The 15,868-nt window shown below is 39.4% G+C and overlaps 1 protein-coding gene across 27 annotated transcripts in view; it reads right to left on the bottom strand.

Moving 5' to 3' along the window:
• The window catches only part of GOLGB1 (golgin B1), an 88,266-nt gene that overhangs the window by 13,625 nt on the left and 58,773 nt on the right, over positions 1–15,868 (bottom strand). For all 27 annotated transcript variants that reach the window (XM_077993827.1, XM_077993833.1, XM_077993835.1 and 24 more), the window contains one exon: positions 3,486–3,664. In XM_077993827.1, the coding sequence (XP_077849953.1) occupies positions 3,486–3,664 (179 nt within the window). The remainder of the gene's footprint in view (positions 1–3,485; positions 3,665–15,868) is intronic.

The following is a 15,868-nucleotide window of genomic DNA, read 5'->3' as shown; positions in this document are numbered from 1 at the left end:
CATGGTAATTCTCCTTTTAATATCAAATCTTGAAAGCTTTTTGAATTTGTTTTTCTTTTTTTTTTTTTGAAACAGGGTCTCACTCTGTCACCCAGGCTAGAGTGCAGTGGCATGATGTTGGCTCACTGAAACCTCCACCTCCCGGGTTCAAACAATTCTCCTGCCTCAGTCTCCCAAGCAGCTGGGATTACAGGCGCACGCCACCATGCCCAGATAATTTTTGTATTTTTAGTAGAGACAGCCAGGCTGGTCTTGAACTCCTGACCTCAGATGATCCACCCGCCTTGGCCTCCCAAAGTGATGGGATTACAGGTGTGAGCCACCGCGCCCAGCCAAGTTTGAATTTATTAAGGCAGCATGAACCATCTTAAGTTAAACAGTTACAACCTCCCCAAAATGAGGCTGCAACAACTAGACCTGTTTTTATACACTAAGTGTTTATTCTTGGGATTAAATTTGTTAGAAAAATTGAATTTAAAAAAAATCAGAATTATAGATCCTATCTTAATTTCTTCTGCCATGATAGCATTGTTATTGTTCTGTTCCTTAAAAACAAGAGCTAGGATTTCTAGTTCTAGACAAAATAAAATAAACACATTTCTCCTTATTCCTCCAACTAAGGCTGAGTATCCCTAATCAGAAAATCAGAAATACTCCAAAATCCAAAACTTTTTGGGCACTGCAATGACACTCAAAGGAAATGCTCATTTAGATAATGCAAATATTCCAAAATCCAAAAAAATCCACAATCCAAAACACTTCCAATCCCAAGCATTTCAGATAAGGAATACTCAACCTGCATAGATAAAACCCTTTGGCCTTATAAATAAAAACAAACATAAGAAAATTTAGAAAGATGAAGGTGGCAAGCCAGCTAGGGATCCCCAGACTTGAGGAATGACATGGTGGCAAGTTCCTTGGTTTACCATTTGTATTCTGCATATCCCAAACTGGATACTGGAGAATTCCATGACCCAGGAACACCAATGAGTACCAGGTTTACTCTGTCTTGACAAAGGACCAGGAAGGGACAGTCTAGTTAGACAGAGACATTCATGATAATAACCACCATACTCCAGGCAAACAACATGGAAAAACCACAGTATCTCACCACTCCCATTAACAAAGACCTGGTAGATGAGCTAGTTACCTTCTTGGCTGGTGATAACAAGGTACACCTCACCCTCCCTACTGGAGTAGTGTCAGAAAAGGCCAAGTATGGAGCTTGGGCTCTCATGACCACCTAGTGTTAAGAAGGTTCCTCTCTCCGACTGCCCCTCCTCCCCCCACTCCCACTGTGGTATCACTGGAGGCAACATGTGGGGCCTGGACATCCACCTCCACCATAACAAGGTTGATAAGGCACTCTTCCTTGTCCCTGCAGAGGTGGTATCAGAAGAGACCAAGTGGGGAATCTGGGACTTTGAGTACCACCCAGTAGTAACAAGATGCCCCTCTTCAACCATTCCCCATAGTGTCAGTGGAGGCTAAGCGGACAGCCTGGACTTTCACCACCACCTGGCAATAATGAGGTGCCCCTCTCCATTCCTTCCAGCACAGTATCAATGAAGGCCATGTGGGCATCATGGACTTTCACTTCCCCTGGCAGTATCAGGGCATCCCTTCCTTCTAGGGGTATCAACGAAAGTTGAATGGGGTGCCTGGAGTTCACCATCCACCTAGTGTCTCCTTTCCTCTGCTGGTGTGTTGTCAGTGAAGCCTGCTAACACAGAAGATTCAAATAAGACTGAAAGTCTTATAATCTCCAAAATGTTCGGAATATAACTAAAAATCACTCATCATACCAAGAACCAGGAAAACCACAACTTGATTAAGAAAAGGAAATCAATAGATTATAACATTGAGGTGACACAGATATTAGAATTATATGACAAGAATTTTACAGCAGCCATCATAGAAATGCTTCAACAAGCAATTACTAAGATACTGGAAAAAGTATAGAAAGCTTCAGCAAAGAAAGAGAAGATGTAAAGAAGAACTGAATGGAAATTTTAGAACTGAAAAATACAATATCCAAACTAAAAAGCTAACTCACTGGGTGCCACAGCAGAATGGAGGTAGGAAGCAGAGAACTTGAAAATCAAATAGAAAATACCAAATCTGAATGATAAAGAGAAAATAATCAATAAACTGGATTTCATCAAAATTAAAAAGACCCTGTTGAGGGAGATAAAAGATAAGCTGCAAATTGGGAAAAAATATTTGCAAACCACAAATCAAACACAGAATGCATACCTATAATATATAAAGAATGCTTAAAACTTAACAGTAAAAAGTTAACCCAATTAGAAAATGGACAAAAGGCACAAACAGATATTTCATCAAAGAGGATATATGGATGTCAAATACGCACATTAAAAAGATGTTTGGCCATTATGCAAAGTGGTTTTGCAGTTTCTTAAAAAACAAAACATTCACTTACTCTATGAGCTAGCATTTGCACTCCTGGGCAGTTATCCCAAAGAAATGAAAACTTATGTCCACACAAAAACCTATATACAAATGTTCATAGTAGCACTATTAGAGTAGCTAAAAATTAAAAACACTATGCATGTCCTTCAACAGGTGAATACAGTGGTATATTCATAATATGAAACATTATTTATAATGAAAAGAATGAACTACGATACGTACAACAATACTGATGGATCTCAAGGGCATTATGGCACATGAAAAAAGCCAATTTCAAAGGGTTATTCCAGTTAGAAAACATTCTAAGCCGGGCACAGTGGCTCACGCCTGTAATCCCAACACTTTGGGTGGCCGAGGCAGGCGAATCATGAGGTCAGGAGATCGAGACCATCCTGGCTAACACGGTGAAACCCCATCTCTACTAAATATACAAAAAAATTAGCTGGGCATGGTGGTGGGCGCCTGTAGTCCTAGCTACTCGGGAGGCTAAGGCAGGAGAATGGCGTGAACCCAGGAGGTGGAGCTTGCAGTGAGCCGAGATCGCGCCACTGGCTCCAGCCTGGGCCACAGAGCGAGACTCTGTCTCAAAAAAAAAAAAAAAAGAAAAAGAAAAAAGAAAAGAAAACATTCTCAAAATGACAAAATTGAAAACAGGTGAGTGGTTGCTAGGGGTTGAGGATGCAAGGAGGGTAGGGAAGGGAGGAACGTGACTATAGACTAGTAGCACAAAGGACGTATTTGTGGTGATGGAGTAGTTCTGTGTTTTGGTTTTGGTGGTGCTTACATAAATACACATGTCACAAAATTGTATAGAACCACACACACAGATACTCAAATGCATGTAAAAATGGTGGAATCTGAATGTGGTCTGTGAATTGTACCAATGGCAGTTTCCTGGTTTTGATACTGTGCTACAGTTATATAAGATGTTACCACTGGAAGAAACTGGGTGAAGTGTACATAGAAGCTCTCTGCACTATCTTCCCAAATCTACAATTATTTCAAAATAAAAAGGTAAAATGAAAAGAGTTGAAAAGGAGGGATTATCGTACCTGAGCTGATGCAGCTCATGCTGCCAGGAGAGGTTTTCCTGCCTGAGTTCTTCTTGCATAATCTGAAATGTTTTTGTCTTATCTTGATACTCCTGAAGTTGAGCCTTCAGTGGACGTAACTCTGTGATCTCTTGATTAATCTGTAAGTATTGCTGCTGCAGATTCTTCAATTCCTTCAGCTTTAACCAAAGGGAAAGTAAAAGGATTATTTGTCACATCTCATTCATTTAACTATAAGTAATTGGTAGCTCCCTACTAAGCAGTCAGACACTACAACATGAAACCAGCACCTAACAGTCCACTGACGACATATCACTGCAGCATAAGTCTCTAAAGTGGTGAAATACATGCAGCTAGGCTGATGGAAATCACCCATGGAGCTGCCATCGAGGCTGCAGGGTCTGACTATTCCTGCAACTTCTACTCCTTTTCCTGGTTCCTAAGGTCGTAAGTTCACTTTAGGGCTACAATTCTGATGTGGGGTAGACTTAAGAGACCTACAGCTTCACTGTGGGTGGTCATATCCTAAAACAAGAACTAGTCATGTGTCCTTGTTAGGGTTCTTAACTTTCCTACAGGCCTATCAATCTTAATTGTAGCTTAGTGGATACTGATTATAAAGAAGGCACTGCTGCTCAGTGGTTAAGGACACAGGCTCTGGAGTTAGATATCGTACTACTTCTTGGACATGTGACCCAATGCATGTTCTTCATACCCTCTAAGTCTTAATTTTCCTCATCTATTAAATGAAGATAATTATAGTACCTTTTTCATAAGAATATGAGAAGTAAATGAGCAAATTAATGCACTTCACACATAAAGTTAGTGATGACGACAGACTTGCCTTTAATTAGCAACACTGCCTACCTACATTTCAGATATATTTTCAAGCTCTTTATCTCTAATACTCATTAAAAGCTTAGTAATACTTGGGAGAAATAATATCAGGACATCTGGGAAAAGATGGGGGTCTTGTTCACACACCTCTTTCACCCACTTAGAAACATTGCTAAAGCTAAAATAATAGCATTTTTTAAAGCACAAAACACAAGAACAGGAAAAACAATAGAGAAATCAGCAACAATAAAATTAATTTTGGAAGCTGAAAAGCAGATGAGTAAGTGGTAACTGACTTAACAGATCTGAGAAAGCAGAATCTAAAGCTGACAGTAAGAAAATCCAAGAATCAGTAGAACGTACTCTGCAGAATCTTCAAAAGGCTCAGGAATTAGCAGCATCATGTACCTCTGGAAAATACGGTGATGGGGGTGGGAGGGAGGTGATAGCTGAGATAAGGAGGTCTAGATGAAAGCTGCCTAAGAAGCAATTTTTTTTTTTTTGGAGAGACGGAGTCTCAGTATGTTGCCCAGGCTGGTTTCAAACTCAAGGGCTCAAGTGATCCTTCCACCTTGGCCTCCCAAAGTGCTGGGATTACAGGCATGAGCCACTGTGCCTGGCCAGAAAACAACTTCATCCATAGATCCCCTCCTCAGCTCCACACTTTTTGTTACTCCAACAGACAACTAATTTTATTCTCTGGAGAGGTAAAAGAAGTGTCTGTGGACTATGGCACATGAGGCACAGTTGCAAGTAAGGGTACTGTTCCAAATAGAGTGAATGCATGCTTCCTGAGTGCTTGAAGCCTTTCCCCTACTGAGCTTGAAGACTGCTGGTAAAAAGCCTTTTCCCTCCACAATGGAAATGAGAAGTCTTCTCTTGAAAATCTGACCAGCCCAAGAGAAACTAAAGATACTGAGATAAGGGCTACCAATAAGCTCAATAAGATCATCATGCAATGAAACTCCATTGGTAAGCCCTACCCACAAGCTTTTAGACCCTCCCCTTAAACATGAAGAGTACACCGAGGATTAACCTTCACCTGAAGAATGGCTAACATTAAGGAAGGGAAGAAAACCAACTGGAGAAGGTAATTTAGAAGAGATTATCAGGTGAGAAAATGTAATGTACTCAAAGATTTAAGAGATAATATTGTAAATAAGAAACATTATAGCATAAATTAAAAATTATAAAGAAAAACTCATTATAAGAAAATGTCAAAAAACAAAACTACCACCACTAGCCTTAGAAAAAGAAGTTAAGGGATCCTGAGCAAGATGGCCTAATAGGAACAGCTCCAGCCTCCAGCTCCCAGCACAAGCAACACAGAAGACGGGTGATTTCTGCATTTTCAACTGAGGTACTGGGTTCATCTCAGTGGGGAGTGCCCAACAATTGGTGCTGGTCAGCTGGTGCAGCCCAACCAGTGAGAGCTGAAGCAGGGTGAGGCACTGCCTCACCTGGGAAGTGCAAGGGGGAAGGGAATCCTGTTCCTAGCCAAGGGAAACTGAGACACACAACACCTGGAAAATCAGGTAACTCCCACCCTAATACTGCGCTTTACCAAGGGTCTTAGCAAACGGCACACTAGGAGATTATATCCCACACCTGGCCTGGAGGGTCCCACACCCACGGAGCTTCCCTCATTGCTAGCACAGCAGTCGGAGATCTAACTGCAAGGCAGCAGTTGGAAAACACTCTGCAGAATATCATCCAGGAGAACTTCCCCAACCTAGTAAGGCAGGCCAACATTCAAATTCAGGAAATACAGAGAATGCCACAAAGATACTCCTCGAGAAGAGTAACTCCAAGACACATAATTGTCAGATTACCCAAAGTTGAAAGGAAGGAAAAAATCTTAAGGTCAGGCAGAGAGAAAGGTCGGGTTACCCACAAAGGGAAGCCCATCAGACTAACAGCAGATCTCTCGGCAGAAACTCTCCAAGCCAGAAGAGCGGGGGCCAATATTCAACGCTCTTAAAGAAAAGAATTTTCAACCCAGAATTTCATATCCAGCCAAACTAAGTTTCGTAAATGAAAGAGAAATAAAATCTTTTACAGATAAGCAAATGCTTAGAGATTTTGTCACCACCAGGCCTGCCCTACAAGAGACCGTGAAGGAAGCACTAAACATGGAAAGGAACAACCAGTACCAGCCATTGCAAAAACATGCCAAAATGTAAAGACCATCAATGCTAGGAAAAAACTGTATCAACTAATGAGCAAAATAACCAGCTAATATCACAATGACAGGACCAAGTTCACACATAACAATATTAACCTTCAATGTAAATGGACTAAATGGTCCAATTAAAATACACAGACTGGAAAATTGGATAAAGAGTCAAGACCCATCAGTTTGCTGTATTCAGGAGACCCATGCAGACACACACACAGGCTCAAAATAAAGGGATGGAGGAAGATCTACCAAGCAAATGGAAAACAAAAAAAAGCAGGGGTTGCAATCCTAGTCTCTGATAAAACAGACTTGAAACCATCAAAAATCAAAAGAGACAAGGCCATTACATAATGGTAAAGGGATCAATTCAACAGGAAGAGCTAACTATCCTAAATATATATGCACCCAATACAGGAGCACCCAGGTTCATAAAGCAAGTCCTTAAAGACTTACAAAGAGACTTACACTCCCATACAATAATAATGGGAGACTTCAACACCCCACTGTCAACATTAGACAGATCAATGACACAGAAAGTTAATAAGAATATCCAGGAATTGAACTCAACTGCAGCAAGTGGACCTAATAGACATCTACAGAACATTCCACCCCAAATCAACAGAATATACATTCTTCTCAGCACCACATCGCACTTATTCCAAAATTGACCACATAGTTGGAAGTAAAGCACTCCTCAGCAAATGTACAAGAACAGAAATTATAACAAACTCTCTCTCAGACCACAGTGCAATCAAACTAGAACTCAGGACTAAGAAACTCAATCAAAACCGCTCAACTACATGGAAACTGAACAACCTGCTCCTGAATGACTAGTGGATACATAACGAAATGAAAGCAGAAATAAAGATGCTCTTTGAAGCCAAAGAGAACAAAGATACAACATACCAGAATCTCTGGGACACATTTACAGCAGTGTGTAGAGGGAAATTTATAGCACTAAATGCCCACAAGAGAAAGCTGGAAAGATCTAAAACTGACACCCTAACATCACAATTAAAAGAACTAGAGAAGCAAGAGCAAACACATTCAAAAGTTAGCAGAAGGCAAGAAATAACTGAGATCAGAGCAGAACTGAATGAGATAGAGACACAAAAAACTCTCCAAAAAATCAATGAATCCAGGAGTTGGTTTTTTGAAAAGATCAACAAAATTGATAGACCACCAGCAAGACTAATAAAGAAGAAAAGAGAGAAGAATCAAATAGACGCAATAAAAAATGATAAAGGGGATATCACCACCAATCCCACAGAAATACAAACTACCATCAGAGAATACTATAAACACCTCTATGCAAATAAACTAGAAAACACAGAAGAAATGGATAATTTGCTGGATACTTACACTCCTCCAAGACTAAACCAGGAAGAAGTTGAATCCCCGAATAGACCAATAGCAGGCTCTGAAATTCAGGCAATAATTAATAGCCTACCAACCAAAAAAAGTCCAGGATCAGATGGATTCACAGTCGAATTATACCAGAGGTACAGGAGGAACTGGTACCATTCCTTCTGAAATTATTCCAATCAATAGAAAAAGAGGGAATCCTCCCTAACTCATTTTATGAGGCCAACATCATCCTGATACCAAAGCCTGGCAGAGACACAACAAAATAGAGAATTTCAGACCAATATCCCTGATGAACATCGAAGCAAAAATCCTCAATAAAATACTGGCAAACCGAATCCAGCAGCACATCAAAAAGCTTATCCACCATGATCAAGTGGGCTCCATCCCTGGGATGCAAGGCTGGTTCAACATATGCAAATCAATAAACGTAATCCAGCATATAAACAGAACCAAAGACAAAAACCACATGATTATCTCAATAGATGCAGAAAAGGCCTTTGATAAAATTCAACAGCCCTTCATGCTAAAAACTCTCAATAAATTCGGTATTGATGGAACGTATCTCAAAATAATAAGAGCTATTTATGACAAACCCACAGCCAATATCATACTGAATGAGCAAAAACTGGAAGCATTCCCTTTGAAAACTGGCACAAGACAGGGATGCCTTCTCTCACCACTCCTATTCAACATAGTGTTGGAAGTTCTGGCTAGGGCAATCAGGCGAGAGAAAGAAATCAAGGGTATTCAGTTAGGAAAAGAAGAAGTCAAATTGTCCCTGTTTACAGATGACATGATTGTATATTTAGAAAACCCCACTGTCTCAGCCCAAAATCTCCTTAAGCTGATAAGCAACTTCAGCAAAGTCTCAGGATACAAAATCAATGTGCAAAAATCACAAGCATTCTTATACACCAGTAACAGACAAACAGAGAGCCAAATCATGAATGAACTCCCATTCACAATAGCTTCAAAGAGAATAAAATGCCTAGGAATCCAACTTACATGGGATGTAAAGGACCTCTTCAAGGAGAACTACAAACCACTGCTTAGTGAAATAAAAGAGGACACAAACAAATGGAAAAACATACCATGCTCGTGGATAGGAAGAATCAATATTGTGAAAATGGCCATACTGCCCAAGGTAATTTATAGATTCAATGCCATCCCTATCAAGCTACCAATGACTTTCATCACAGAATTGGAAAAAACTGCTTTAAAGTTCATATGGAACCAAACAAGAGCCCGCATTGCCAAGACAATCCTAAGCCAAAAGAACAAAGCTGGAGGCATCACGCTACCTGACTTCAAACTATACTACAAGGTTACAGTAACCAAAACAGCATGGTACTGGTACCAAAACAGAGATATAGACCAATGGAACAGAACAGAGACCTCAGAAATAATACCAGACATCTACAGCCATCTGATCTTTGACAAACTTGACAAAAACAAGAAATGGGGAAAGGATTCCCTATTTAATAAATGGTGCTGGGAAAATTGGATAGCCATAAGTAGAAAGCTGAAACTGAATCCTTTCCTTACTCCTTATACGAAAATTAATTCAAGATGGATTAGAGACTTAAATGTTAGACCTAATACCATAAAATCCCTAGAAGAAAACCTAGGCAATAACATTCAGGACATAGGCATGGGCAAGGACTTCATGTCTAAAACACTAAAAGCAATGGCAACAAAAGCCAAAATTGACAAATGGGATCTCATTAAACTAAAGAGCTTCTGCACAGCAAAAGAAACTACCATCAGAGTGAACAGGGAACCTACAGAATGGGAGAAAATTTTTGCAATCTACTCATCTGACAAAGGGCTAATATCCAGAACCTACAAAGAACTCAAACAAATTCACAAGAAAAAAACAAACAACCCCATCAAAAAGTGGGCAAAGGATATGAACAGACATTTCTCAAAAGAAGACATTCATACAGCCAACAGACACATGAAAAAATGCTCATCATCCCTGACCATCAGAGAAATGCAAATCAAAACCACAATGAGATACCATCTCACACCAGTTAGAATGGCAATCATTAAAAAGTCAGGAAACAACAGGTGCTGGAGAGGATGTGGAGAAATAGGAACACTTTTACACTGTTGGTGGGATTGTAAACTAGTTCAACCGTTGTGGAAAACAGTATGGCTATTCCTCAAGGATCTAGAACTAGAAATACCATATGACCCAGCCATCCCATTACTGGGTATATACCCAAAGGATTATAAATCATGCTGCTATAAAGACACATGCACACGTATGTTTATTGTGGCACTATTCACAATAGCAAAGACTTGGAATCAACCCAAATGTCCATCAGTGACAGACTGGATTAAGAAAATGTGGCACACACACACCATGGAATACTATGGAGCCATAAAAAAGGATGAGTTTGTGTCCTTTGTAGGGACATGGATGCAACTGGAAACCATCATTCTCAGCAAACTATCGCAAGAACACCGCATGCTGTCACTCATAGGTGGGAATTGAACAGTGAGATCACTTGGACATGGGAAGGGGAACATCACACACTGGGGCCTATTATGGGGAGGGGGGATTGGGGAGGGATGGCAAGGGAGTTTTACCTGATGTAAATGAGGAGTTAATGGGTGCTGATGAGTTGATGGGTACAGCACACCAACATGGCACATGTATACATAGGTAACTAACCTGCACGTTGTACACATGTACCCTAGAGCTTAAAGTATAATAAAAAAAAAAAAAGAAAAAGAAGTTAAGAAAATCTATCTATGAGACAAAGAAAAAAATTCCTTAGACATTAAAAATAGAATGGCAAAAATGAAAAAAAATTTGGAATCAAAATACAAAGGTAAGAAAATCTTCCAGAAATACAGCAAAAAAAGAGAGAAAAGGTAAGAAAATTAGAGAAGCATTCGAGAAGGTCCTACATCTAAATAACAAAAATTTCAGAAATAAGACAACAGAGAAAAAGGATAGAAGAAAATGGTAAAAAAATAATTCAATGAAATTTCCAAAAAGCTGCTAGTATGATTTCTTAGATTCAAAGGACTAGTTAGCATGATAAAGAAAAAAAGACCTATACCAAATTATACAATCAAAAAATTCCAGAATAGGGGAGAAAGGGAGGGAAGGTGGGTTGAGGGGAAGGGAAGTGAGAAACAGATGACATACAAAGGATCAGGAATCAGAATAGCTTTAGATTGTGAACCACATATAACCTAAAAAGCTATAAACCAATGTTTTCACAGTTTTGAAGGGAAATTATTTTCAGCCTAGAATTCTATATCCAACAAAAACTATCCACCAGGTAAGAGAGATAAAAAGACATTTTCAATAAATTTACCTTCCATGTATCATTTCTTAGGGAGCTACTGAATGATTTATTCCAAGAAAAAGATGGCACAAAATCAAGAAAACGAATACATAGAATAGACGAAATAGGAGATCTAATATAGGAGAAAGGTGAAGGGAAATATTCTAGGATAGAAAGTGTATCCTAGGAGTACAGGGCCACTGGTTCATGTAGAAGGAAATCAGGTACTCCAGGAGAATTTTCTTCCTGAAGATGACATTGATGGCAATAAACATCTTGAGAGGAGATGTGGACAAATGGCAGTAAATCTGAGGTTAAATTACATTAAGTGCAAAGAAAACTAAGTAACAACAATAACAAAAACTGTTATTAATCTGGGAAAAACAGACTCAGGAAAATAAAAGTAACATGTCTCTAATGCTCTAGTAGCATTTGTAGTCATAAGAATGCAAATCTGAATTGGTTTAACCAAAATTAAAATTAAATTATATCAAGAAAATGAGGAAGGTCAGGCGTGGTGGCTCACGCCTGTAATCCCAGCACTTTGGGAGGCCGAGGTGGGCGGATCACAAGGTCAGGAGATCGAGAACATCCTGGCTAACACAGTGAAACCCCGTCTCTACTAAAAACACAAAAACTCAGCTGGGTGTGGTGGTGGGCGCCTGTAGTCCCAGGTACTTGGGAGGCTGAGGCAGGAGAATGGCGTCAACCTGGGAGGCGGAGCTTGCAGTGAGCCGAGATCGTGCCACTGCACTCCAGCCTGGGCGACAGAGTGAAACTCCGTCACAAAAAAAAAAAAAAAAGAAAAGAAAAGAAAATGAAAAAGAAAAAAGAAAATGAGGAAGGGGTTTGTATTAAAATGTGCACACACTGGCTGGGCGCAGTGGCTCACGCCTGTAATCCCAACACTTTGGGAGTCCAAGGCAGGCGGATCATGATGTCAAGAGATTGAGATCATCCTGGCCAACATGGTGAAACCCCGTCTCTACTAAAAATACAAAAATTAGGTGGGCATCGTGGTGCACGCCTGTAGTCCCAGCTCCTTGGGAGGCTGAGGCAGAAGAATCACTTGAACCCGGGAGGCGGAGGTTGCAGTGAGCTGAGATCGCACCACTGCACTCCAGCCTGGGGACAGAGCAAGACTCCGTTTCAAATAAATAAATAAGTAAAAAGTGCATACACTAATAGGTTTTACTGTGAAAGCAGGGGGAGTAGAGCGCTAAACCCTGTTAGTGTAAAGAAAGTCAATAGTTGATGCAACAAATGAAGAGCCAAAAATGCAATATAAGCATGATATTTAGATACAGAGGAAATACTGAAATAAGCTAAAAGGTTGACAGCAAATTGCCTCAGAAGAAATGGGGTTGATGTAGTACTACTCTTAGCTTTTCCCACCAAACATTGTAGAATTTAGTGACTAATTAAATATGTGCCATATAACTTAATTTTTAACTCAAACCCCAAAATTTTTGTTTTGATTTAAGGCAAAAACATATTCCTTTATGCAATCCATTCAATCCATAGTATCTAGACTAGAGGTATCCTAGAATGGATCATCAGAAAGCTGTGTGCCTGGGACTGCATTTTAGCTCCTTGGAGTGGTAGTTTTAGTGAACTGGACATAATTCTTTTGCTATGCACTTACATTAAGGTACAGCTAAATAAAAACCCTAAAAAACATATTATTATATTTACTGTAGAGAAGTAATGGATGTTTCACAACTGCATAGTGTTCTCTTTATGGGAACACAGAAGAAATTTCTTACAGGCCTCAATACTTAAAGACTATTCTTGTCTTGAGTAGGTGATTTTTCTTTCTCCTTTTCTCCTAGACGATGAATACTGCAGTCATGCATGTGGTTTTCATTCCCTCTTTCTGATGGCTAATAGAAACCTCAGAGCAAACTATGGATCCCGCTTTCTAACACAGTATAGAACATAGTAACTTCCCCTTGGGACACTAACCTTACTCCTGGTTTAATCTTTTTCTAGCCTATCCTCTTTTTCTCTTCCATCTCAGTCCCTTTTATTTTATCTTGAAAAACTGTTTATATCTTTATATGCTACCCCAAATCATTTTCAAAATGAGGAGCGCATAGATAAATACAGGCACCCCTAGAGATATGCCATCTGCTTAGTCAATTCTATGCTAAAGATGTACAAACAAGTATAAGACATGACACTTACCAGGAGTTTGCAATCTAATTGGGGAAATAAAAAATAGTGTATAGAAATTAAACACATGCACACACACACACACACACACACACAATATGGCAATATGGGACAAATGGTAAGTAAAGTACTAGGGAAGTACAAAGGCAAAAGACAATCAGGCAATCACGAAATATAAGCAGAGGATTTGAGCTCTGGAATGACCTTTAAATAGTGGGAAATAGATACTCAAAAAAGGAAAGCAATTGGGAGAACATTTTGGCTGCAGATGATAATATGGGTAAGTAGGAGGTACCAGGTATGATTATTGTGTACTGAGTAGATCAGTTTGGCGTGAATGAAGGGTATGAGTAGGGAGCAGTAAAAGGGAACGCTGGAAAGGTATGGATAAATTATAGGGTCTTGACCGGGTGCGATGGCTCACGCCTGTAATTCCAGCACTTTGGGAGCTGAGGCAGGTGGATAACCTGAGGTCAGGAGTTCAAGACCAGCCTCGCCAATATGGTGAAAGCCCATCTCTACTAAAAATACAAAAATTAGCTAGGTGTGGTGGTGCATGTCTGTAGTCCCAGCTACTTGGGAGGCTGAGGCAGGAGAATTGCTTGAACCTGGGAGGCGGAGGTTACAGTGAGCCAAGATTGTACCACTGCACTCCAGTCTGGGTGACAGAGCAAGACTCCATCTCAAAAACAAACAAACAAACAAACAAAACAAAAACAGGGTCTTAAATGCCAGACTAAAGGGGGTTTGAATACTAAGTCTATTCGAGAGATAATACAACTTTTAAACATTTTTAAGTAGTGCAATAACAAAATAGAGTTTCAGAAAGACTTATTCGGCCATGGTCTGAAAATACTGGAGAGATGATAACCTGGAAGCAACATTATTACAACAGTTTAAGGATAAAGTGTTAGAGCTTATCTTAGGATGTTGAAGATGGAAAAGAAAAATATTTGAGGCACATTGTGAATAAAAGAGTGATACATCTTGAGGGTTAAATAAAATAAAATCACAGTTATGAGCCTCTGAGAACAGAGTAATATGACTGTGAATTACAGAAACATGAAAATAAAAAAGTTGGCTTGGCTATAACTATCCAGCAAACAAAAATGTGCAAAGTTGAGTGCGTAGTGTTTATAACAGATAAGAATAATAAAGCAATTCACTGAATTAAACATAGTTAGCTAATTCAGAATCTATCCTAACAGCTCCACGAAAAAAGATTTTGACTTGGAAGGTAATCAATACCAGCATATCATAAATTACAGCTTTGAGGCACATACTGTCCTGATGAATAGAACCTTTTGCATTTACGTTCTGAAAAGACAGACAAAAGGCCAAGCTCTCAGGGCAAAGTCAACTGAACTCAAATTATTTAAAAAATATAAACAGGTATGCGTATGTTGGAAGTCAAAACCACAACTGAACAGAAGGGCTTTGTTCAGATTACAGAAGGGGAAAGACTGTCTATAATATAGGATATTAAGTGAAATAGGAATGAATACAATTACCTACAATGAAAAGGAGAAACTGACTCTACAGTTAGGGGAAATAATCTTTTCACTAGAGCTAATCTTAAAAATTAGAATTTTCAGATTCTGGGTATGGGTCACATTTCAAAATGGAAAACCCAGCCTTTCAAAACTCCATTTATTTCCTATTTGGCCTATTTTCCTACAAATACAAAGCCTTGACAGAGTTAAGAGACTATCATGAAAGTGAAGACAGTAACATTGCAAAGTAGAATCCCCTAACAAGCCAAGAGTGGTGGCTCATGCTTGTACTCCCGGCTATTTGGGAGGCTGAGGCAGGAGGACTGCTTGAGCCCAGGAGTTCAGTAGAATCCCCTGACAACCTGGCTTGGCTCATACAGTTCCAGTTTTTGCCCCTGAATCTTGGGAGACCTGGATTAAACTCCTGGCTCCTACTAAAAGCTGTCAAATGTCAGCATTAGGAAGCCTCTTTAGCTTTTTCTCCCATTGGAAATGTTGGGTATTAAAAGGAAGTGGGTAAATGGTTCAGCCTGCAAATAAAACTTTACAAAAAAGTCATTTAAACTTATTTAAAGAAACTCTTTTTACATTTAACTTTTTTTTATTTTTGACAAATTAGGGTTTAGTTACCCATGAGATGAACTGAGTCCTTCCTGCTCCAAATTCTACCAGATAATCTATTGCTAAATTGTAAGCAAGGCACTAAATGGTAACACTTCCACTCTAAGAAGGCGCTAAGTGATCCTTTTGCTTTCTTTCAGTTAAGCTATGACAAATTCTGGAAACATTTACATGTGTCTTTGTGTATATCAAATATATAAAACAGCTTTCCACCTCTCAGTCCTTTTATAACAAATGGAGAGTTTTTGTGCCAAGGAAATTTCTGATTTTTTTTCTAATGGTATTGGCAGGTTTCGCAATTTAAATCATGTTTCTGTGTTTCTCTAAGAACAAACAGAACCTGTGGGATATATAATACTTCCCCTGAGTGCCCAGATAATATGTATAAGAATGTGTTTATCCTTT

The sequence above is a fragment of the Macaca mulatta genome, chromosome 2 (assembly GCF_049350105.2).
Source record: "Macaca mulatta isolate MMU2019108-1 chromosome 2, T2T-MMU8v2.0, whole genome shotgun sequence".
Classification (NCBI taxonomy): Eukaryota; Metazoa; Chordata; class Mammalia; order Primates; family Cercopithecidae; genus Macaca; species Macaca mulatta.
The sequence above is the reverse complement of the archived record's forward strand: the minus strand, read 5'-3'. Positions and strand labels throughout refer to the sequence as shown.